Here is a 26,986-nt window from a genome sequence, read left to right on the forward strand (position 1 = left end):
TTAATGAAAAAAAATTATACTCATATGTTAATTATTGGTAGTGAATTTTCTGGCCGCCAGATAAAAGCTGGTACTGCATAAGCACATCATACTACTACCATCAGTGCAACTCAGCCTCTCCCTAAATTGGCAACCAAGACCCATCATGGCATAAAAATGACATATCATGCCCTCCAACATAATCCCACCCTTCAGATACGGCCAGGTGATAAAGAGGACTCAATGCCAAGCATGAGGTGAGGAGCTCATTAGACAATACTAAAATACTGGAAGATGTCAATTATGTTTTCACAATTAATATCAGTGTGTGGGTATTGCCACCAGTTGACAATATTCTACCTAGCAACCGAAGGGGAAAACACCGAAGAGCTGGTGGGAGTGCAGGTTGGATCCTGTCAAAAATAATTGATACAGACCAGGGTCGGGCAAGGTTTTAATGGCTCCTAAAAATCGCCATCATTATCATCCTTGGCCTCCAGGCCATTTTGGAGGAAGGCCTCCTTTTCTGGTGACATGGCCTCTCTGTCACGGCTGCGTGAGGGCTTGAAGTCGGCAACTGTATCTGGAGAGGAGCGGGAGAGAGCTGCCTCGGCACTGTGGTGAATACCATAGCAGAAGTAGATCACTAAACCTGGACACAAGAGAAACAGAAATGTAATCATTTGAGTCATGCGGCCACTCTGTTCAAAGTATTAAGGAGTAAAGCTTCCACCTGGATTCTACAGCTGTATAAAAATAATAAAATATAAAAAAAAAATATATATATATATATATATATATATATCGGTTATCACGTATTTTTTTGCGAGTTTACAAGTGGTTTGGCTGGTAATTAAAGCTACTTTCAAACACAAGAGTGAAGCCATCAAGAACCTAGTTTTTATCGTCCCACCCCCTTTTAATTGCATCTTCAACTGTTTCTGTTATCCTTCGCATTAGACATAGACTCAACAACTCTACTGCTAATAGTCTCCAAAGTTCAAATTTTTAGCAAGTGAGATCTACAGCAATGTTACCTATGAAAACATCTGCTGATGTAATATTGCAGCACTAGTAAAACACATAGCTATTTTACCCTACAAATGGAAATAAAGCCAACCCAACCCTTCTGCAATGTATGAAGAAAATGCAGCGCCTAAAACTGCCTTGTACTACAGCAATTCACTTTTAGGAACACTCAAATCTTGGTGAATGGAGAAAATTGTACAGTGGTAAGTCTGCCTACCAATGACCATCCAGACTGAAAATCGCGTCCAAGTGCCTCTGTCCAGCTGCATCATCAGGTAGACGTTGACGAACATGCTGATCACTGGAATGAAGGGCAGCAGAGGAACCTAGGGAGAAGAGTATCATAGATATAGAACACTGATTCTTGAGAATTTGGATAAATCATGTCCCACTAAGAAAAATGCTATTTCTGCATTTACGAAATTTACAACATTTTAACGAATAAAAAGAATCAAGGGCATAATCAGGGGGTCCTTTGCAAATTTGTAAGGTTCTTTTATAGGTTTATTTTAATTTGTATTAATTTAATGATTATATGTTGGCCCATGGCCTACAAAACCAGTTGTCCTCGGATAGGAGATAATCATTTCAACTTGATTAAAACAACAAAAAGTAATAATTTCATTGAATAATATCTTTACCACATGAAAGAGTACATCATAATATGTATTAAAAACTACAAACGATGGGTTTTGAACAATATTTACTATTATTTTGTGGTTGCTCAAAATGTGCTCTACTGCATGCTTCAAGACCGCTCAGGCTCCTGGAAGTTTGCTATTTTCTCTTAAATCTCTTCATATTTTTGGACACTGCTACTGTCACAACCATAAATTGTCAACACTGTCACTTCTGTATAAAAAATATTAAATTAGATTATGGAATAAATCTATACTTTTTAAGAAGAGGTCTGATGCAGGTAGCAACAGGGCGAAAACAAGCTGGCTAATGTGAACAACGCTTATCATGTGAAAGAGCAGGTTTTTGTCACCACCGTCAGACGTCACCACCGTCAGGTTTTCTGTCTGACGGTGATGACTGAAGTCTGAAAAATGCTTATAACAGTGCTCAGGATTGTTATTTTTGTACCAAATGGTTAAATAAAGTTGTTAAGCAAGAAGCCATTGACTTGAGTGGTATAAATTTTGGAAATGTATGTTTTAATGAGGCCACTGTCACCACCGTCAGATTAGTGTCACCACCGTCAGAGGCAGTTATATTGGTTTTAAATGAATATGCTTACAATATGTTTCTTTGGTGCTGTTGAGTTACTAAAGTAATAGTCTCTTTAATACAAAAATATTTTTTCAAATTAAACAAAAAACATTACGGTGACGGTGTTGACAAAAACAAAGTAGCCTAATAACTGGAAAAACCTATTTTATGAAAAAAATGCAAAATGAGGAGGTTGCGCCGGTACATTGCTGAACAGTAAGACCTTGGCCTATAATGATATACCTTCAGATTTTGTAATTTAACACACTTTTTTTTTTTTTTTCAAAATTAAAACTTGTTTTATCCAAATTCCCAAGAATCAGTGAGAAGTCATAAGGGCTCAGCTAACCATACACTGCTTCCCCTACATTTAAAAAAAAAACAAAAAAAAAACGAGAAGAATCAAACCTTAAAGGAGAGCTTGGTTTTGCTCTCAGGCTGTCTCCAGATGATGAAAGTAAGGAGCAGACACACCATGAAGATTATAACGAGAACAGCTACGTTCCACAATGCAGAGCCTCCCTGCACTGCCAGAACACTGAATACCAGGATCAACAGGCCTGCATGATGGAGGGAGGGATTGAGGAGGACAGGAAGAGGTGAATTTAAGGCGATGGTTGAATGGTTTATGCTTTGTCTCAAGTATAATTCTGCACAAGCGCCACATCATTCTGAATATCTCTACTGTGAATCTCCATCTGTCAGTGATGTCTTCCTTGCCTCATTATCTATGCAAGATCTAACATACTGTCTCACTCTCTGTCACCTTTACCCACATAGGAGAGTCAGTATAAAATATATTTCATTTTCCTTGTCATCTAATGGCTCTTACTGTTCTGTTTTCATCTATTATTAACTAGGTTAGTCTTCTAAATTTGATTCTCCATGTGATGATTCAATTTAAGATTTTTTAAAACAGATTTATTCTTTTTCTTCTGAAATGTTCACAAAATAAGAAATAAAATAATCACTGAAACATTATTAATGATAAAAATAATTATTATTATTATCATTTTTAAAAAGCATTATTAACAAAAATCGCATTTCATAGTCAGGCTGTTTCATTCAGCATATAGATGGAGGTGAATCCACATAATGATTAACTGATTCATTTATTTTTTTAACAGATTGTTGCAGCCTTAGATTCTGTTGTCACTTGGATTCTGTTGCCCAGTGCAGCTGTACCTTCGCTTGTTACTAGCTTTTGATGATGGTACAAATTTATTATTACATCTTGTTTTCATTAATCATGGTATTTCATTCCTGTTGTTCACAGATATGATTTGACTCAAGCATGGCACCTGATCCTACCCATGACAGATGCACAGATGTTGACAATGAAGCCTGACAGCGTGGACGGCTCAGGGTTGTCTGGGAACAGGAGGGTCTGGAGGCTGAACCTCTCCTCCACGCCAGGCAAGATGCCCATACTGGGGACACTGATGCCATCGCCAAGCTCCGCCTCCTCCTGGGTATTTGCCATCTCATAGGCCAGACTGGGCTGCTCAGGCTGGTACCTAACACCAAGACAGTAAGACACGCAGGCACAGACCGACACACACATAGACACACACACCGGGGTGTTCTCACACTTATTCCTTACTCTGCAGTCACACTGCTAAAAACCACGCAATGCTATCTATTGCTGGCCCATTTGCCAGTTGCTAGCTGTAGTGCCAGTCCCTTGCGGTCACTGGTGAGACATATCGCAATGCTAATTCACAGCTGGCTGCCAATGGGTAATGCAAGCCAAATTTCACCTGCAGCCGATGCTTCAATGCCTAAAATGAGCAAAAAAGCAGCAGAGCTAGTTTTAAATAATTAAGGACATTCATTTGATTTATATTAGTCACTTTCCAGCTTCCTATGTTAAATCCTTTGGCTTGAATGAGTGAGGGAGCAGGTGTCCTGCAACAAATGGCTGTTGCTGGGATCAGACATGCTGTCATGAAGTAACAGGATGAACACTAATCTGCTGCCCCTTGTTATATGTTTATATATGTTTCCCCACTGACCTGAGCACCAGGACGCAGGCAGCCACTAATGTATAAGCCAGCAGAGTCCCTATTGACATCAAGTCTACCAGGTCCTTCAGGTCAAATAGAAAGGCCATAACAGCTTAAGGGAGAGAGAGAAAAAAAAGTAGTGTTGGTCATGATTGTGTGCACAAATACAGTGGCACTCTTTCACATAGCAGGCATTTGTGAATTGAATGAAAATCACCAACATGTTTTTACTCTTATCGTGGATACAACATAAATGTAAAAATGTGCAATAATAATACATGCAGAGACTGTAAACAGTGGTTTGGGGCTCTAAATAATCATCAATAAATGATCTCAACAAGCATATAAAAATGTTTCCTGTAGTTATCAAAGAAAACCGAACTACATCAGCTACAAAAAAAATATTTTTTTTTTTACATGCGTCCCACTTAAAATGTCAAAAATTTAAAAAATAGTTTTTGTAATGCAATGTAATAAAAAGATTTTTATTTAAGTGACTGGAATATGCAGGTTTACTGTATATGGTCACAGGTCATGGTTGTGACAGTCACTCTCATAGATGTTTTGTGCCCTAATTAGCATCCACTTAGGACTGTTGTGTCTACCAGTCATCCAGCTGACAGAAGTAGGTCACAGCTGACCTCAACAAGGAGCCTGCATTCCTTTTCATCTTTCCTACCTTAGAAATCACTAAAGAAGGGTGTTATGTTTATAGTTAGGACAATTTGGTCAAAAACACTTTTGGGAAAGACTTTCTTTTAATTTCAGTTAACACAGTATATACCACATGTATAACATTTCTCCTTCTTCCCTGCATTTCCCTCCATCACACATGCACTCTCTCACTCCTTTCCAATGCCGAATACATGATTACTTTCCATCTCGCTCCCCATCCCAATTTTTCACGTTCTATATTCATCTTACCAGACATAACCCCAGCGGCGACAGTGGAGGTTATGGGGGCCTTCCTCTTGCTGATGCGGGCCAGGAAAGAGAAGAGCAGGCCATCCCGTGCCATGGCAAAGATGATACGGGGTAGGGGGAACATGGAACCCAATAGACTGGGGGTAAAGTGGGGAAGGGAACATCAAATAAGGGGATAATAGGTAAGTGTAGGGTAAAATACAAAGGGAGAGGAGGAATGGAAAGGGGTCAGTAGGGGAGAAGATGGAAAATTAACAAAGGGGCATATGAATGTGAGGTTGCATTGTAGGGGCAAAAGTAACCGGGAAACGGGATATCAAACTGGTTGTACTGTAAAGCAGCAGGAGTATAATGCTAAACACAGGTTAGGATTTTCTGATGCCGACATGCAAAATTTCATGCCACTTTCACTTCAATGGCAAATAAGATGATCCACATGCTGTTAGTCTCCACTCCAATTCATGGTGTAAAAAGAGGTGACTAATTTAGTTACCTCAGCTATAGTGACTAAAACGACAGTGTAACATTCACTGCCCCTGGATTAGCTATGCATGGACCATGCTTTTTAGAGTGATAACTCTACTTCTCTCTAAGCCACTGACCCATGTTGTAAGGATGGCAAAGCCCAGTTTTAGTCTAGACTGCCAGATGTCGACCCACTGAAATGTGAGCTGGCCATGTAAGAGAGGATCAAAGTCTTACATAGCACCTAAATTATCCATTGCTTCAGTCCATTCTTACATGACCAAGCAGTAATGCCGCTTTTCACACTCGTGCACTGATTCTTTAAATCATCTTTCAAAATAGAGTCTGCGTCTCCACCTGGCACAGCTCAGCCCAGCAGTGTGAAAAGAAGCTTCAGTGAACATGGACACTGTTTTTAACATGCGTGTTAGTGTCTCACCTGCTACTATGCCAGAGGTGAGGGTTGAGATTAGCAGGGTTTTGTTGCAAGAGCTGATCTCGGCCATGAACTTGAATAGCAGCCCATCGTCAGCCACAGCCCAGATCACACGGGACATAGGGAACATAGCACCCAGCAGGCTAGGTGGGGAGGGGGAGGTGAGCAGGATATACAGTATACACAAACACATAAACATCGACAGCAGCACACACTTAACACCCACCAGCATGTGCAGTGAACACCATCCCATGAAGACAGACACATGTGCATACCACACTTCATACAGTATACATACATTTAGACATCACAGACATCGGGCATAGCACAACATAAATAAATAAGAATGCCATGCAGGGGCAAATTTAAAGTTGCAATACCCATTCTGTTAGTACCCACCAAGCAGATTGCAATATTCCTACTGGTTTGCATCTGCAGTATCAATAATTAACTTGATAGTCATTAAATTGAAATTACAATAGAGCCAGAGTCAGCTGAGATATCTTCAGGAAGAGCAGCTGTGATGGGACGGTTAATAAACAATGAGTACAAGCTGAATGACAACATTCATTCAAATCTGCATCATAACACTTAATCACAACAAGTCCGATAAATGTAGCATCCAATTCAAAACCATAAAACACTTTGTGTCAGATGAACAAAATAAAAAGACTCAGCTCATCCTCTGGTAGCATGAGTCAGTGTTATATAAGAATGGCATAGATTGATGGTGCAATATATTCTTAGAAATGCCTGCTCATATTTTTAGGCAGAGGATCAAATGCCCTCCTGCGTTTAAATATAAACACACTTGGTCTCTCTCTCTTCTCTCTCTCTCTCACCGTCTGTCTCTCTCACACACACATACACACACACACACGTGGATTGGGACTGAGAACGCATATCACCAGATGAGTATGGTGTGTGTGTGTGTGTGTGTGTGTGTGTGTGTGTGTGTGTGTGTGAGACAGAGAGCACATGTGGGTGCCTATGACTGTAAGATTCAGGTTAAGGCATTGTGTACATTACAGTAAGAGTAAGTGCTTACCTAGTAGACAGAGCGCAAAGGGAGCCTACAGCCACAGCATACTTGGCTCCTCCCCAGCCTACATATCTGAAAGCTACAGGCAGAGGGCTGTTGCTGTCCAAAAGGTAGTATGGCATCATCAGGGTGAGGGCAGCAGAAACGCCAAAATACGCCACAAAACAGATGAGCAGGGAGGCCACGATGCCGATGGGGATGGCTCTCTGCGGGTTCTTCACTTCTTCACCTGGGGGACAGACATGTTGATGCTGTTGCAATTCCTTCTGGTCATCAATAGAAGTCGACAGAAGTCACAGATTACTATTAATACTTACAATTAATATTTGATGTCATTATAATAATGACAAATGCCATAACATTATTTTAATTTGTGAGGGCTACATATACACTGTGCAGAATACATACAGAACACAGAATACAAAGGACAGGATATTAGTTTAATATGTTATTTCTAATTTCTGATATTTAAAATGCCAGTCTTTTATTGTGAAGGCTGAACTCCCACATTGAATGTCATATTTCTATTTATTTGTTTATGTTAGCCTCCGTAACACAGGACATAGCCACATTAGAATGATAAAGAACAATTTGAGCAAAGATACTGCCCTTGGGCTGTGTGTGTGTGTGTGTGTGTGTGTGTGTGTGTGTGTGTGTGTGTGTGTGTGTGTGTGTGTGTATGAGGGGGTGGGGTGGTAGTGGTTGGTTATCTACCCAGTGGTAAGTGGTTACTATTTAGCACTAGAACCACCTAGCCGGTGCCCAGCACAGCCACAAGGGTGAGGTGAGGATAGCATCACTGCTGCCCTAATAATTTCAATAACAACAATGAATTTTTAAATACTGATGAGCAATCCATTGAAGTTGCATACATATGAACAGCTTGATGGTGTTTTTAGTTCCCTTTTTCTTTCTAAGACAGCTACCTGCAACACAATTTAAACGATGATCTCTCATAAATGACACTCATAACACAAACTCTGTATACTCTGTATATCAGTCCACAACACCACCTGCATGCAGTGTCAGACAGCTCAGCACCTTACTATCCCCTGTTGTCTGATACTCACTGCCCCCCCCCTGGGAGGGGAAGGGGTGACTCCACAAGGGAAGGGGTGACTCCACAAGGCTGGATCAAGTCTGACAGCTCCTGTATCCCAGTACCGGGCGTCAGGTTCTGTCACTTGGTCTCACGGTTTCACACTAACCCTGAACCTCCGGCGGAACGTGTTGTTCTTCAGGGTTTTGCAACTCAGTTCTTCTACTCATTTGTACTTACCCTCTACTTATTTGTACTTTTTGTACTTTTGTACTTTTTGTATATTGTTGCATATTGTATATAGTCGTTCATTGTATATAGGAATGTCATTTATTCTTTCTATTTTATCTTTATTTTTATTTTTATTTCTTTTATTTTTTATTATTATTATCGTTATTATTATTATTTGTATTTTTTTATTTTTATTTTTATTTTTTACTTGCACAGTGCCGGAGTTGTTGCAATTACATTTCACTGCTGCTGTACCTGTACATTCATGCATGTGACGAATAAACCTTGAATCCTGAATCCTGAAATGTGCATTACCCGCTCATTAGGGCAAATCACCTCCAGAATCAAAGATCAGCATTGTTTTGCTTCTCAAGTGAAATTGAAAGGACGGCCCCCTATGTCACAATTAATTTCATTTGTATCAGCTACTATGACAACAGTGGAGCGGAGGACTTTTTAAAAAACTTTTATTAACAGCCTTAGCAGTATAAATTCCGAAAGTTAAAGGCAAAATATTGATATTATTAGCCGCAGATGACTTATGTTTTACCTATTTGGAGGCATATTCTAAAAATCAAATCAAACACATCTTGAGATTCCTTTACAGAAACAAGACATACCTCAAAAATCTTTTGAAATACAGCAGCAGCAGTGCTTGCCATTGGTCGCTGCTCACCCCAGTTTGGTGGAAAGTCTGCACATTCTAACGCAAGACTTGAGCAGAATCCAGATTGTACACATTGTTCCTATTTTATGGGGCCACTGGCGGAATTCCAGCAAATGAGGAAAACTGTGCAAATAGTTGCATTAAGAAACGTTTTGTGTGGTATTCTGCAACAAATTCAACAAGGAGCTTATTTTTCCTGTGCTCCCAGTAGACTGAAACAGCCAACTATTCAGCTGCAGGCGATTATGCAACAGCAGTTCCTTAAGAGAACACTCAGGTCTTGTTCTTCAGTGAAATCACATAGTGATGATAGACTGTGTGTAAAGCTGTCTGGATCCTGTCCTGCACTACTATACATGACACTGACAGCAACTGATGGGACATGTTGATTAGAAGGTCAGGAGTCATAGGCTAACAGGGTTAGAGTGGTATGTGTGTGTAGCGAGTGGAGGGGGTGTCTGCCACATTATGAGCCGACATTTGTGTTGACCGTCCAATGAACGATGTGTATCATGGCTCAAGATGTGGGTTGGAGCAGGGGCGTCATGGCGTCAGTTCACTTTACAGTTCACTTTACGCCAGTAGACAGCAAGCCAGAATATGCACATACACACACATGGACTATGGGGCTACGCGTGCATGCGCGTGTTTGTGTGTGTGCATGAGTGTGTGTGTGTGAGAGAGAGAGTGTGAGGCATGCCCCCACAAGCCAAGCCCAAGTAATCGCCCAGGCTGAGGATCACTCCAGCCAATTACAGTTCAGGAAATGGAGGGGTGGAAGAAGGTGAGGGTCAGAGAGCTGGAAAGCTTGTGCAGCTTTTGCAAACTTTCCTTCTATTGCAACCCAGAGGCCTTGAGCAGATTTAACAGGTTGGAGACTTCTTCAAACCCTTGATCAATACGTACACACACACACACACACACACACACACACACATACAGACACACATTAGGTGTTCAGATCACCATGTTGCAGAAACACACAGGAACAGCTAATCTTGCAGCCCCACATCATTGTTTACTCCTGGCTTGCGTCACAGGGCTTGGTACTGTGCCAGGAGCAGATCTGGACCAATCACACCAAACTTCATCTTTTCTCTTGACCCTGCCCACTTATGTAATGCTCCTGGATATTTAGACAAGCTTGGGATGGAAATGAACCCAACCACAGATCCAATTACACACACCCCTATGAAAAATCCAACCATGAGGTAACGGAGGGGATTCGAGATGTGGAGCAAGAGTGGAAGAAGCCAATCGAGGTGGCGTGTTCTGGATTCATTCATTCATTCAAGCTTTATTTAAATCATTCTAAATAAAGGTTTAAGTTTTAATGTGTGTTGGAAAATATTCCAAATATGTTCCAATGTATAAAATGTGTAAAATGTTCCAAATTTTGTGTTTGCATGTAGGACCTCAAGCATGAGCCAATCACTTGAATGAGTTAAATAATGACTATAGGACCACTTTAATGATGACGTGAATTATGATGGCAAGTTGCCATTAAAGGCTTTATAAATGAATACATGCCTATAAATAAACAATAACTGTCACGTTATTATTAAAGATGCCTACCCAACCCTTTAATACAAGATGCAATGATGGGAGGAATAGCTGTCACTGGTAATAAACCTTAGAGTGAAGTGATAAGACGAATCTTAGGGTTTAAGAGCGGAGGCAGAAGCATGTCTATAGATAACATCACCATAATGCAAAACAGATGGCCTCAATCATCCGCCTCCTACCGAGCATAGGAAAATATCTAATTTTTTGTTGTAGCTGGCTAACAAGTGTGCCAATAAGAAATTTAAATGTAACTTCTTGATCTAGCTAGATACCAAGATATTTATTCTCTGACACCCTCTCAATACTGTGTCCGCTCAGAGTGGCAATATGCAAACTATTGTAAACAATATCTCTGGCTCTGAAGAATAGCATATACTCAGACTTGTTTGTATGCAGGACTAATTTCAAATTAATCTGTGCATCTTGCAATTTGTCAAAGGCTTGCTGCAGGATTTTAGTCACTGAGCGTGCAGTATTAGCAGGGCAATATAGACCTGCATCATCCACATAGTGCAAAATTCAAAATTGTGAACTATGAATGTGAATGTGTTCATTTTAATCTGTGTGTTAAACTTTGAGCTAGTTCTTATGATGAACAACACTCAGACTCCAGTAGTGATAGAGAGATTTAAGAGATATGCAATTCACTGAGCAATAAATGGGGCACGGAGCTTTAAAAAATAAGGGTCCAGTTTATCCCCCCTAGTTGATTTCCTCCAATCCATGGCTTGATGTGCCTCTGTAACAACAGAGGAAGTGAGGGCCTACAGGGTGAACTGAGAGGTATGGTTTAAGGAGGGCACATGAGCCACAGGCTTACTATTAAGAGCAGATCCTGAGCACACCATATCAAACAGATTCCTGGCAGCAGCAAAGTGTGTGTTGACAGCATCCTGCACTGACCTGTGGTGGCGATGCAGTCAAATCCCACAAAGGCATAGAAACAGGTGGCAGCGCCTGACAGGACGCCTGTGAAACCAAACGGCATGAACCCGCCCACTCCCAGACTCTCCTTAGTTGGCAGGTACTCCGTTATACTGAGACAACAGGGGAAAAAAGAGGGATTAAAACATGTGCTACCAAAAAAATTGACCTGCCCTGGATGATTTTGTTTATTATAAAATCACCAGTAGCTGCTTCAACTGTACCAAATACTCTTCCTGGGGTCCACCCCAATTACACAATTATCTATTTCATGCTTAAAACTGTCAAACTGTCAAATACAATTTTCACGGAATCACGTCATTAATGTTAAAAAATGTTAAAAATTGCTCTGTGAAAATTGTTAGCATATATATTCACATCTGTTAAAATTTGTGTACTTTCAAAGAGCCAGTTATTTTCAGACACATTACAGTTGTGCTCAATGGTTCTCTCCCAGTTGTTGCAACTGGTCGTGACTGACAGCTTGGGGGTCAATGATAAGCTGAACCATGGAAAAAATTATGCGTTCCTTTAATGAAAACTCAACAAGTGGAGCTATAAATTTCTTCCAGCCTTGAAGACAGAACACATAGGTATTAACGCCAATGTTTTAAGTGATTACAATATCGTAGTTTTATTATGAACGTATGTGCTGTTTAATATTCACATGTTGATCTTACCTATGTGTAGCCACAACCTCTCACAGAGCAGTTTTTCACATTTGAGCAGGAATGGGACTAAATTGTGGTAAATTAGCCTCGACTTCTAAGATACCAAAGAATATTCTGTACACACTCAAGCAAGCGATATTATCATGACTGCAAACGAAAAGTCAAAATAGGACCAGCATAGCCCTTTAAAGGACCACACCAGTGATACTGCATGTTTAGTGAAACATCTATAAAAATGTGTATACTGTTCTGCTAATTTTTTTCCCAAAGCAAGGAGTCATATTTTAGAACTCTCATATATTTTTTTCCTGCCTTTTATCCAGCCATTGGCTTCCATTCATTCCACTATGAAATGAAAATTAACTTTCAGAGACTCAGTGGATTTTGATTATATGTTGTGGTATGCAAAATGGTTTGTTGCAATGTAAAATGTGGGTAGATTAGGGTAAGGAGGCCAAACATTCAAAATCAATGGTGTCCTTTAACAAGTGAAATAAGTCAATATGTATGAGCCAGTGCTTACTTGAAGCTGGAAGTATTGGTGCTGTTGGCATACAGAATCTGTTCAGGGTCTATCTGCCAGTTCTTCAGAGTGCCTTTAACCAGGCCAGAGACCACCATGAACAACAACACGAGGATGTTGATGCACGTAAACACCTTGTTCACCATCGCTGACTCTTTCACTCCAAATGCCAGTAGACCTTAAAGTAGACACAGACAGGAAAGAAAAGGAAAAGTAGTGAGTGTAGGAGAGGTGGAAGGAGAGGGATTAAGAAACAGTGTATGGGAAGAGTGGAGAGGCTGTTGAATAAATTTATCTTGGTAAGTATCTGGAGCGCATGTGTGTCCCTGTGGCAATCTCAACTGTTATGAGGGAATGTGCTGTGTTTCAGAGGTAAGGGAACGGGGCAGTGCACATTTGCATAGACAAGCCAGTGGGTATGTCAGTTACAGTGTGTTTGGTTTGCAGTTTGACACAGTACTATCGATGTGATAAAAAAAGCGATAACGCATTCTGGTCACGCCAGTCACAGTACGTGCAACTTGCTTTTTGTCACAGTGACATTTCCAGAGGCCAATTAGACATGGATTTCACTTTGTCTGATAGCATGGGGAGGGAGAGAGAGAGGGAGAGGGAGAGAGAGAGAGAGAGAGAGAGAGAGAGTGTGAGAAAGAGAGAGAGGGAGAGAGAGTGTGAGAGAGAGAGGTTTCCTACCTGTGAGGGTGATTATAATGACAACAGCAAACATGTCGGGGTATTCCGCCAATATACCCGGTGCTTTCATGGACATATACTCTCTGCAGAAATGCTCTATGTGCTTCCCTATCAGCTCGTCAAATGTAGCACTCCATGCACGGGATACACTGGCAGTGCCTGAGATGAAAAAAGAGAGCGAGAGGAAGTGGGTCATCTTTTATTTACATCTTTTTCCTTGCAGTTGAACTACTTGCTATTTTCGAACTTTCCAACACTGAAAAAGCAATAATGCTGTCTGTTATTTTTAAGGCAATTCTTTTAGATATTATGCTCAAAATGAATGGACTACAAGAAACCTTGAAATTGCATTATTTCCCACCAATAAATAAATTTAATTCTCTTATTTCTGGCCTCTTTAATGGTGCTTGTAGTGGTTCTGAATTTTGTCTGTTGTTGTTTGTTGACAGTCTGTGATCTTTGTCCTGTGCTAATGTAATTGTTTTTATGTCCTGCAAGCGAGACCTTGGTCTCAGTGGGATAACCTGTTTACATAAATGAGTGAATCACAACTGAGTCAGACCTGAGCAAAATGTGCGAGGCAGTTCTGTCTGAAAAACTGACAATGATTCAAACAGCGGCACAAAATGTGGGTGCTTCATCTTTACCTATGATGTAAGACAGGATCAGGTTCCATCCAGTGATGAAGGCCCACAGTTCACCGACGGTAACATAGGAGTACAGATAGGCTGAACCTGTCTTGGGAACACGTGCGCCAAACTCAGCATAACACAGACCAGCCAGCACTGAAGCTAAGGCTGCAATCAGGAAAGAGAGCACGATGGCAGGACCTGGAGCAGAAATGGAGATTGCATCATAAGAATCTTGTGCCATGTTTGGCTCTATCTGCAGGGAGATTTGAGATTTGTCTCCTACTGCATCTAGTAATGATTTTCAGTGACATAACCTGAATCCTTCTAGAAGCAATTCTTATTACAGCACACATTGAGACATGATTTATCCTGTTTTCCTTGTTGGGAAAAATGAAGAAACAAGGGGTTAATTTGTAATTAATACTCAACACTCAGTCAGCTTGTTTCTCAAACTCCACATTTTGGAGATAGTGGGGTTTGGATCATGCATCACACAAAATTCATGCATTTAAGAATTTAGTTTAGTGTTTAAGTTATATATATTTTTGACGATTGATATATTTCAGAATTAAGTCAACTGTTTCTCTTGTTTATCTTACAATCGACCACTTTCAGTATTCAGTGTTCCTGAACCCCTAAAATTTTGTTTTCGTGGAACCTTAAACAGCCTCTGAAACAATAGTTACTGTGGCTCATAGGTGACTAAACTCTTGGGTTAGCAGCCACCTATTCCAAAATTAATTTAACAAAACACTAATTTAGCAATTAAATAAATAAACAAGAAGGCACTGGCCTCCCCTAATGTTGCAGCTGGACGTTTGTGCTAAGCCCTGCCCTCTTTAAGCAGTGCTGTTGTCAGTCAGCGTAGAAACAAGGTCAGTGCTACCTTGACCCAAGACAAACTGTCCCACCAGGTTTTGTGATGTTACATGGATGCAATTGAAGAACATGCCCTGCATTCCAAATCGCATATTTATACTTTTTACTTTCAGTATGTACTGCAGCTGCCCTTACAAAGTATGTATTTTAGTTTGAAATATGCATGCTAATTTTTTTTCCCCCTACTAAATAGTATGGTAGTATGAGTATTGGAACGCAGGGATGGCCTTGTTTGTGCTAAGCCCCGCCCACTACCACAGCCTCTTGAGGCTAAGTGGCCTGAAAAATGAATTACTTCTTTAATAACCCATGACTAACCTCACAACCTAGATTTGTGTACGTCCGTTTAGTGCTTAGTGAGTTGGGCAGATGAACAGGCAGATGACAGGTGCAATCTCATAACCTCCAGCTGCAGGTTTCACCTCCTTGGCGGAGGCAATAAATTGTGCAAAGAAAATATTACTTTATATTGGCAGTGGATGACATAACTGGCCAATATCCAATATTTAGTAAAAGGTCAATATAAGCCCAACATATCAGCAAACCAATATATCAGTCGAATCCTTTTTTAGATGAGCGTGTGGTCTTGGCAGCGAATGTTACCTGCATTCTGTCGCGCAACAGCACCAGCAAGCACATAGACACCAGCGCCCAGCGTGCTGCCCACGCCCAGGGCGACCAGGTCAAAGGTATTGAGGCATCTGGACAGACGGGATTCCTCTGCGTTGCATCTCACCACCTTCACCCTCAGCAGCTGCTTCCCAAAATCCAGCAGTTTCTCCAGTGCCATGGATCACACTCGGGCTTCAGGCAGGGCAAGGGTTGGTCAGGGATCAGAGGTCACAGGGGATAGGGGGAAAGGTCACACACACCTTCACAGGACAGAAAGGAGAGGGGAGAAGGCAAGATTTTGTTAATTTCTCTCATTTGAACAATACACATTCCTGAGTCTTGTACACTGGTTGACTGGTCAGCTCCGGCATCAGCACAGGCAGTTTCTTTTTCAGTCTTGCTGTTAAATGGTCCAAGCTGACTCATTAGACCGACGTTTATAAAAATCTGATTTCTCTAGAGTATCATATAGTCTCGTACAAGGCTGAACAATTAATCGAAATATTATCAAAATCGCAATATGGCCAAGTGGAATATCCAAATTGCAGGGCCTGCAATTTTTTGATAAAATTAAAATGCAAAACATTGTTGTAAATAAAGTTTTACAGTGCAACAGAGATGCCCTGGCCTACAAATTATACAAATCATACTCTCCAGATGAGAAAAAAAAAAAAAAAAAAAGAGAGAGAGAGAGAGAAACAACATACCATCATTTAACAGCTTTTTCATTGAACATGAAAATTATAATGCAAAAAATACAACGTAAAGTAAAACTGCTAATCATAATGTAATCAAAAATCTAAAAAATGATCATCATATTACAATATGATTTTTGCCATATTGTTAAGCTTGAGTCTAGCTTAATATATAATATAGTCTATGATATACTGTAGCAGAGATGGGATGATATGAATATCAAAAATCACAATTATAGTGAACATATTATTATTAAAGTTGTTGTTATTGTTATTATTACTGAATTTGAAATGATTTAATTATCATCAGATACTTAATCATGGTTCCATCCCTGGTCTACTGCAAACACAAAGCTGGAAAATTCACATAATTTGTTCAATCTAAATATAATTTGAGGCAATCAATGTTCTCAAACAGGAAAACTTAGCGAATCACAGCGGCTCTAACAGTTAATTATGCATTACAGGAGTAAGATTTCATGGAGTAACACATCACTTATAATATTACTACTACTACTCACCCCTATTGCCTTGTATTTCAGGTTTTACCAGATGGAAAGAATATGTGGGTTTCTGTTTCTCTTCTAGGAATTTATGAAGGTGAAAGCCAAGTAGCTGGAGAAATATGGAGCTGTCAGAGGCAATATTCAATCACATTACCAAAGAGACTTGTGCAAATCATTGCATTCACAAGTTGCTCTTTTCTGTTTAAATTTAGATAGACAATCTCAATAACCAACAACAGTACAAAGGTGGTGAATTTTCCCACAAAAATTTGGCACCTTCTTCCAGGTTTTACTCTGTAAAGCAGCAGCCTGGGTACAGGGTTAACTAGGACTAAAAAAGAGTAGCTTTTACTAGCCCTCATGAGCTTGCCCCTAGCTTTAACTCCATGCATGTGCCTGTGTGATGTGCATCTGTAGATTTCCTGAGGTGTTACATAACATGACCCAAATCCACACTATGTGATTGCTGGCCAGAGAAACCAGGGGCCCACTGGGATAATCCATCTTACTGTTGGACACACTGCAGACATATGTTACATAATACAACACAACTCACAGGAGAGGAGGGAAAGCCCTCCAAGTGACTGTTCCACACACCAAAAGAAATGAAAGGAATCATAAATCATGACACAAAAAACATTTTCTTGAAATTCGCAAATGGAGTCATTGCATTGTGTTACTACCTAATACTTAAAACTCGGTATACAGCATCTGCTATCAAAAGGAGAGAGGCTCCATCCAGTTGGGCTGCAAGAACAGAAACCACAGGGCACATTAGCCATTTGGTTGAATGGAAGAATAAAAAAAAAAATGCCTTTTCTGGGCCAAGGGGGCAGAAATAATCTAGTCAAGTGACAAGGTATAACATAAACAGAAGACTTTGACATTTTGCTTCTCACTTAAATTTTAATATGGAAATAAAGTTAACCGCAACTCGCCCTTAACACACACACAAACATACACCAACCAGGACTGCTTTGTCTTTGGCAGCAGGCTATTTCCAACTTAACAACACTCACTCTCTCACACACATATCAAAACGGGACAGTATGCGCTGAAGATAAATCTAAAAAAGACGGGCTGGAATGAGCAGCCATTTGGAAACAGTCTCTGGCCTCTGGAGGCCAAACACAGCTGTAAGATTTCTGTCCTAAGTGGCTGTTCAGAGGATTCTCTGGGTCAGTAGCATAACCATCATCTGACACACATTCCCCGAGAATGAGCTCACGTACTGAGGGGTAATACTTGAGATTTGGACAGAGGGAAAAGAGGGAAGGCAGGCAGATGGATAATGTCAAGGAAAAAAAAGTGGGAGGGGGTATAAACAATGTCCTGCAGCTATATGGCTGAAGCTGTGGTAGTCTGGAGTAAGTCCAGTGGTATGTTCTGTGGGAAAGAGGACTTAAGGGTTGAGTGAGTGACATACAACAGCCCCCGTGACCCAGTTCTGACTGTGGCACCTCTCCAGAACCCACTCCTACCCATGAGGACATGACCCAAAAAAGGCTATTTGAACTGGACCAGAGTCACACCACACCTCTGTCCCTCACGGAAAGTTCCACTGACGGGTAGCTTAAGGTTAGTGACCTTTTATTTATTTATTTATTTACTTCTCAGGAAGTATTCAGGTTGTCAGGTGGGCTGATCTGAATGGCTTGGCAACAGAGGATGGATCTTTATTGGGCGATCAGGACACCGCAATATCCTACAACCAAATAAAAGTTAGAAAAGTGGGCTTGTGACTGGGATGTTGCTATACAAATCTCAAGACAGAGAAATGTTCTCCTTTTCCTCGACAACTACCACTGAAGTGCCTCTTGAATTTTGGGTTTCCCTTAAATTTGCCCTTAAATCCATATTTAACAACATCATCACAAACATATTCTGTATCTTTAACGCTTCACTGAAGCTACATCACACTTACTGTACATTGAGTCAAATTTTATGATCCAAGATGCCACTGTTTTATGACTGTGCCATTATATCAAACAGAAAATATCAAGATGTCGTGTGCATCATTTTGTACATATTTCCCTGTAAATCAACAGGACAGGATATTTAGTATCTCTGGAATCCCAGGGATCTCCACTAAAATTTAAAATACACTTCTGTGGATTTAACAAAGTTCAACTGCTCTCGGCATGCATCTGTAATGAAGCCACCGGTGGGACCTGCAGGGCTAAAGAAATTAACTCCCAAGTGCTCCAGCAGAAGACTGTGGCTCCCACATGTCAATTTGTGTAAGTGTATGAATGGAAAGTAAGGTGGTACAAAAAAGTGCAGGCATGCACAGCATAAAATAAATAAATAAAAGAAAAAAAAAAAGCATGTTATTGTTCCATTGGTGCAAAATGATTGCATATAAAAACAGCCATTACACAAGTAATTTACTGCGTTAAACCAGTGGCAGTTAAGACTGCTTATTCTATTACTCTGCCCAGCCGAATGAGCAAGTGATTATTACATGGGCTTGTATGGCACATTACTGTAAAACCTGTTAAGGTCATTAAAAACAGCTTAGAGTGAAAATAATGTTCAGATATCTGGAGGTAATCATGAAGCTCTTGCAGGGACACACAAACAAACACACACACACACACACACACACACACACACACACACACACACGCACCCACCCACACACACACACACACACACAAGAAAAAATGCTATTACATATTTTGTCGACCATAAACTTTATGAAACTGTATTGGTGGAAATGCATCAGCTGCAGTTAAAACCTGCTGTGTGAGCAAGTTTCCTCTAAGGAATCAATTAAGCACCAACTCCATGTTTTTCTACAATATTCCAATTGAAACCTGCTTGGCAAACATGCTTTCTCTGTTATTTTATGCAGCCCACCTGCTAGCCTGCATGACCTCTGACTGACCTGAATACACATTGACTGCAACTGCAGTTTAGCAAACCTAATAATGACTCCCTGCATTTAAGACATCTGATGATAAAAATCATCCCTGCAATGAATGTGTCTGACACTAGAAGCATACTCAAATCATTGTTATTAATGTCTGATGCACTGTCATCACTGCACAGAAATATAAAATCAGGGTAATAACTATGCTGTCACATGGAAGAATATATGAATGCATACTTACTTGAAACCATCCACAGATAAGCTTCACCTGTGTAGAGAAGTGTGGAAAGTTTGATGGTGGGATTATGAGCGCTCTTTGTTAACTATTCTTCCAACTGCTGTGTAAGTGCATCCCAATTTGATGGCTGCCGCTCTGAAATAGAATCTAGAGGAATCACATGGCCCAGCTATTCCAAGCAGCTCCTCTCTGCAAACTGAATGCTCACACACACACACACACACACACACACACACACAAACATATATATATACACACACACGTACTCATGCACGCATGCACACACACACACACACATGCACACGCACACACAGCACTGACATGCACTATAAGCCCGGGAGATATTGGGGATGCTCTGAAACACCTGTCCAGTTACAAAGTTGTGCTGAGTCTAACATAGCTACCCTGCACTGCACAGCAGAGCCACACACAGTGGCTCCTCACAGCAGAAAAAAACAAAAAAACAAACAAACAAAAAAAATTGTGAAGGTCACATTGAGCGCGTTAAAATATATCCCAATAACAAACTGTGGGTTAACAAAGCAGTAAAATCATGTCTTCAGAGGAAGCCTCTTGCTTTCAAGCAGGAAATTGCTTCAGATCTGCATTTGGCCACTAAAGAATTAAACATTGAAATTCTACCAGCAAAGCAAAATTATAAATTAAAATTGGAGCGAAAATTGGCAGCAAATAAACTTGGTCCAGCCTGGTCAAGCACAAAACCATTGCAGGCCTCCACAACCCAGAGAGCGGCACCCGGGTCACTCTAAACGGGTTTACTTCTGACTTGGATCTTGCAAATGCTTTTGTTTTTACTGTCGCTTCGATGCCTTGGATTTTAGTAATGAAATTCAAGAGCAGAGTGATAAATTGAAGAATAACCAACATTTTATCATTGGCCTGCAAGATGTCAAAAGGGCTTTTTGTTCAGTTAAAACAAAAAAAAAGCCATGGTCCTGATAATATCTGTGGGCGCATTGTAAAACATTGTGCCAATGAGTTGAGTCCTATCTTTCACCACATTTATAATAAGTCACTTCAGACACAACATGTACCCACCACCTGGAAAGACGCAGTAGTAGTTCCTGTCCCGAAATCTAACTGCCCGAGAACTGTTGGACATTTCAGGCCAGTCGCTCTGACATCAGTTCTCATGAAAATCTTTGAAAAACTGGTCAGGACCGAGATTTTAAGGCAGACTGAACACATCTTGGACCCTATGCAAATTGCATATAGGTCTCACAGAGGGGTGGAGGACGCAACACTCAATCTGCTAAATAAGCTTTACAAACATTTGGATCTTAAAGGGACTCATGCCAGACTTTTATTTGTGGACTTTTCCCCTGCTTGTAATACAATCTGACCTCACATTCTAACCAAAAGGCTACAAGAACACTTTGAGCTGAATAACAACCTGGTGGGTTGGATTTTAAACTTTTTAACTACAGAAGTGCAGTTTCTGGGGAAACTGCGTGGGCAAGCTGGAAGAATGACAGTGGTGCTTGGGAGGCAATCTCCTGAAAGTAGTGGTCAAGCAAATGCTTTTTCCTCAATGACAGTAAGTCCGAGCAGAAAATAAAATGTATCATGAGAAAGGTAAGGCTTTGGGCTTTCAAACTGTGTAAAAATTATTTTTCAACTCCCAAAAATGCCTGCCCTAGAGCGAGTTAAAAAAGTGTGTGTTTCTCCTTCTCTCCCCAGATTTTGGGTTCCAGATATAGAGAGTCTATGGGGGAGAGAGCTGGCACTCTTGGCTCGTTAAGTGTTACCATTTAAAAAGTTTAAGCTGCTTTGCTTTGGAAAGCAACCTCTTCTCCACAAGGCGCACGATTTTCACATTTGGTGCGTGGACGCAGGTCAAAAGCTCTGTGCCTCAGAGCCTTGGGAAGTTTTGGCCATTCATTTCGGATGGCCGAAATTTTGAAAGTGCTCATCCACTGGTTCACCCCAAGGCTGTGTTTTGTCACCAATGTTATACATTCTATGCACAAACACGTGCCAAAGCAGACATGACAATAGATTTATTATTAAATATGCGGATGATTCCGTTATTGTCAGTCTACAGCAGGAAAATGAAACCAGCCATGGTCCAGTAGTAGAGGACTTTTTGCATTAGTGTGAACAGTCCTATCTCCAAATTAACATAACAAAAACTAAAGATATGGTGATTGATTTTAGGAGGAACACCCACATGCACAAAGTCACTCGTATTAAAAGGTCAGACTATCGAAGTGGTGCAGTCTTGATGCCATTGATGACAAATTGAACTTTGTAGCCAACTGTGAAGCTGTGTGCAAGAAGGCACTGTTTAAGGAAGCTCTCGTGCTTTCATATTGACCAAACTATTATGACCATGTTTTATCGTGCGTTTATTGAATTGGTTTTATCATTTTCTTTGGTGTCATGGTTTGGTCATATATCCTTAAAAGAGAGGAATGCCTTAAACCAAATAGTCAAATGGTCCTCTCGACTGATTGGTGAGTTTCAGCTTTCCCCAGCATCCCTGTATGCCAGACAGCTACAGAGGATTGCGTTTTCTATTTTAAATGATGACTCTCTCCCTTTGAACTGTGAATTCCAGCTTCTCCCCTCCAGACGGAGGTACTTGGTCCCAAAATGCAAGACAAAACATTATAGGAACAGTGAGCCTTGACCTATGGAGCACTTTTACCATGGTTTCTGGTCATCATGTTTGTATGATGCAATGTTGTATGTGTGTGTGTGGACAACTCACTGCAGGACAAATCTACCTACGGGTATGAATAAAGTAACCTGAACCTGAACCTGAGCCAAAGTCATGCTCGTTGGAATTCACAGGTAGGAAATATTAGACACACCTCTGTCTTAAATTTAACTCCACAAGAAATACTGACGCATCTGCAGATCACTATTTGAATTAACAGAAGAGAAACCGCAAACTTGTCATGTGATACTTGCTCAAATGTGTTTTTGTCACTGAATTTGAGTACAGGCATAATTAGAACTTCTGGAGTGTGCTTTTGCAGCCTCTTGGATGTCGTCTTGTGCATCACATAGAGTGAATTTGAGCATTTTTCCTTTTCACTTGGGAGGGGATTTGCTTCAAAAGTGATCTGCACAATTGTGGTTTCAAGACTCTGCAAGGAGAGAGCTGAGGGGAGGGAGCAACTGGGAAAGTGACTAATCAAAAAGATGATTCGTATCATAAATAAAACTGTGGGGAAAACATTAAAAGTTTGAGATTATTTTCAGTTCATTATCAGTTCGTTATTTTCTATGTGTTCAAATTTAGCATTGTCGATTTTGCACTGCAACTTCGACTTCACTCAAAAAACAAGGTCCATGGAATAGTCCAAAAACATGAAACATGAACATGAAAGCATGAAAAACAAGTGGATTCAAGCCAGGAAAGAGAGGGAAAAAAAAAAGATATTTATTAATATGAATGTGTTTTGGTAGGAGACCTTCCCCACAAAAAGTTTGGCTGGGTTATTGAATATTTTCTGAGAGTGTAAATTCCACAGCATGCCTTGAGGCTGCATGGCATTCAGGTCTTTTGTGGCCTCTGCTGGCCATGAAATTGGCATCGCTGATGGATGACGGATGACTGGATGATGTGTCGAGCGCTGGTGAAAAATGGAGAATCCGGAAAGAGGCACTTGCTCTTTGATTCTCAGAGACTGACATCAAAATGTGCAGCTTATTCATGTTTTTGTTACTTCAACATTTTTCTGCTATTTCGTTGTTGTGCTGTTGGAAATATACTGACAGAACATCAAATCATCTATGTTTGACTAGTTAATTGTGTGAATGAATAAAAAAATACACCAGACAACAAAATTAATCCAGAAATGAAAATAGTGAAATATTACTGCGCCTTCCTGTAAGGAAAAATAAGGCAGCTGATCTGATCAAATAAATGCTCATTCAATATGTATGTGCCAAAAATGTGCTCTGATAATCATGTCTTGCCTCTAACAGATGGTTGTAAGGTACTTTTTCATGCTTGTGGAAATGCTTAGTGTCACAGTGTAAGATGTATGAACAAGTTACTGGAAAGAACCTATATTCCCATTTTTGCTTGGGGTTGTGTACACACGTGTGCACATCCCCAAGCAAAAATGCCTGTTTGCTTGCAATTTACACTGACGTCTAACTACAGACACAAAAGAGGAAATTGTCAAAAGTAACACTCCAAACTGGTCTCATCCTGACAGTTTTCTCAACATGCAGAGACACAAGCTTTGCACTAAGTGTGTAAAAATATTATTATAGGCCTGCATTTCTTCCTTCTGTTGAGTTGCACCCAGGTGTGCACAATTCAATAGTCAATTCTCAGTTGTCAAAGGGATGAAAAACCCACTTGAACCCATCTCACCACCATCATTTCCACCTCCATTTCCTGACTGATGTGGATGCAATAAATTAAATCAAGGGGATTGTTTTATTTGCTCTTTCCTGTTTCATTTTCTCACAAGACACAGCACCGCCACGGTCCAGTTTACCACAGGAAGGCTGTGAGGGCTGTGACTCAGCTCTCATGTATTACTATACATTGTTTAGGTTTCTCTTCCTCCCTTCCTCTGTTACTTTATGGCGACAAAGACTGCCCAGTCAGTCTAAGATGGAAAATCAAAGTCCCAACTTGAAGGGTCTCTGTATTGCAAACTCTTTTGTTGTACAGCATACTATGAGACTCAAAATATACAAAGTTGTTCATCTTTTTTTTCCCTTATATATATATATATATATATATATATATATATATATAGAATTTTTTTTTTCTTAGGAGTTCTCCATCATACAACTAACTGCTCTCTGTCCAACATTTCAACTATTCCAAATATACTGTAATAACAACCTCATTATTGTTGAATCTCTCACCTTTAATAACAGGTGTCCACTAGATTTAAGTAATATTACCTCCTGCTTCCTCATTTCCCTGGTGTTAAAGGCTGCATTATGGTAAAATGATTCAATTTTAGTCTAGCTGTTCTATTATTTGCTTCTACCTGCTTGGTCAACATATCCACTGGGGCTAAACAATTAATCTAAATATTATCAAAATCACTATATCGCCAAGTGCAATATCCAAATTTCAAAAGCTGCCTTTTTTTTTTTTTTTTGGATAAAGGTGGAATGTGTGACTGACAAACCGCTGTTGTGATTGAATGAAGTGTTGTGGTGCTACCAAGATGTCCTGGCCTATAAATCATATTATGCAGAGACAAAAAAACAACAACAAAAAAAAAAAAACACGTTTGTTTGTTGCAGACCCCAGAAAAAATCACACTGTCGCCGTTTGAATTGGTTTTTCAGTGAAAATTAAAATGACGCAAAAATGATTATTCCATTCTGCCCTTATATCCACATTACTAAAGGCTGACAATTCCTCAGGTTTATGTGTGTGTTTGTTCCACATTTTATGAAAGCCTTCATCTATTAATCTCCACTGGCACATGTTGCATTCCTTCCTGTGATTTTGTAAATCAGGTGTGGGGCCATTTTAAACAATTTTACCTTTAACCCCCCCCCCTTTCTGTTTTATCAATTGTGCTGACATTGATACCCCATACGACCTCAACAAGATAGTCACAGGAAGAGCAGGATAGCCAATATCTGCAGCCTGCAGACTAAAACACCCTAGCCCCTTTCCTTAACCTCAACCACGCTGGTGTGGCCGTGTCTTGAACAGGTTGGAGTGTGTTCACTGACTCAAGTGGTGCCATTGGCCACAGGCCCTAATTTCAATTTTGCTTCCTGGCCCCAGTTACTTTGCCTGCTACACTGATTATGTGCTGCTTGGCTACTTATGTTCCAGCATAGGTTCAAGCCACCAAACCCACAAATCCTTTCTATAAACCGCAGATGTTTAAAGGCCTTCTGATACTGTAACAGTTATTAAGGACTCTAACGACACTTCAGTATATTTATTTATTATTTACAGTATATCCATCTATCAGTCAAATAGCCACTGGAATATAGGAGAGACCCGCGTCCTCCTCAGTACTACACCCACCTTCTCAGTGGTATCCCTACCTAATCAACAATTATTACAGCCCTCCTTTTCGTAGACCTTGAGTCCATCTCCATTGCTCCATGGTGCAATGTCAAAAGTTCACTATCTTTTTATTTTTAGTGCCAGCACAGATTCAGATCACAATGCAGGAAAGGCACAGCACACTCCTAACCAAACCAACCTCCTCACCAAACCTTTCCTCAGATGAACCTCAGGGATTCACTGCACAGCTTTTGGCACAATGCAGCGCTTGGTCTGTCCCTCGCTGTGCACAAGGCCAGCAGTCTTTTGCTATAGGTTGACCTCGGTGATACACAATAAAACATCAACACCTCCCAAACTGTCTTCACAAATCTGAATCTCTCAAGCGTCATGACTCCAAGTTGCGCGGGGATTTACAACTTTTCCTTCCCGAACAAGCTAGTGTGGGACTACAGGGGGCCCCGAGGCAGGGTGGGCAGCAGTTAAAATAGGGTCTCTAGGAAACTTAAGGACGCATGTGCTTCATGGCGCTCTTACACACGTAACTTTACCAAAGACAGCGCTTAACGGCGTTACCAAGCGCTTTTACGCACGACCAGCAGTCTAAAATGTGTCTAGCCTATACAGACCGAGATTAAAGACCAGCTGGTAAGTTAGTAGACTTTACCGACACAGTGTAGTTAGTGGTCACACAAGTTTAAGTAAGAGCGAGTAGCAGTGCTTTGAATTACCTTGCAAACCCTGTGTGAGCGCATGGAGCGGAGATCCAAGACAATGACACTTTCCTCGGAAGGTTGAAAAAGGCCAGATGATTACTTAGAAATTAGAACGTAGTCTCACTGTTTCAAAACACGACGGGATGTAAATGTATCTTTCTTTACAGGTGGTGGAGGTAAAATAGGTTCGGGCTGCTCAACAGCGCGTTTTGGTGGGGGAGGGCGGACGCAAACCTACAGCCCCGCCCGCTCATTAATATTGCGGTGGGTCTAATGTAAAGTTGAATCAGTGATAAACCGAGCCTCAAATGGTGTTGTAAGTCAATACAACACCCTAGAACAGAATTAACGTGAATTTCTAAGTCTCGGTAACAGGAAAAAAAAAAAAAAAAAAAAAAAAAAAAAAAAAAAAATCAAACCCTATATCAGACAACAGCCAAACG

The 26,986-nt window shown here is 40.5% G+C and overlaps 1 protein-coding gene across 1 annotated transcript; it reads right to left on the bottom strand.

Moving 5' to 3' along the window:
• On the bottom strand, window positions 1–26,686 carry slc7a1a (solute carrier family 7 member 1a). The gene is made up of 13 exons (XM_030069692.1): window positions 26,559–26,686; window positions 15,525–15,793; window positions 14,058–14,240; window positions 13,411–13,569; window positions 12,718–12,895; window positions 11,503–11,636; window positions 7,103–7,325; window positions 5,154–5,290; window positions 4,239–4,341; window positions 3,535–3,740; window positions 2,632–2,783; window positions 1,226–1,334; window positions 1–631 (listed from the first exon to the last, which is right to left on the bottom strand). Exons 2-13 carry the CDS (start codon window positions 15,709–15,711, stop codon window positions 444–446), a joined length of 1,959 nt encoding a protein of 652 aa, XP_029925552.1. The 5' UTR covers window positions 15,712–15,793; window positions 26,559–26,686; the 3' UTR covers window positions 1–443.
• Window positions 26,687–26,986: the final 300 nt, after the last annotated feature.

The sequence above is a fragment of the Myripristis murdjan genome, chromosome 14 (assembly GCF_902150065.1).
Source record: "Myripristis murdjan chromosome 14, fMyrMur1.1, whole genome shotgun sequence".
Taxonomy (NCBI): domain Eukaryota; kingdom Metazoa; phylum Chordata; class Actinopteri; order Holocentriformes; family Holocentridae; genus Myripristis; species Myripristis murdjan.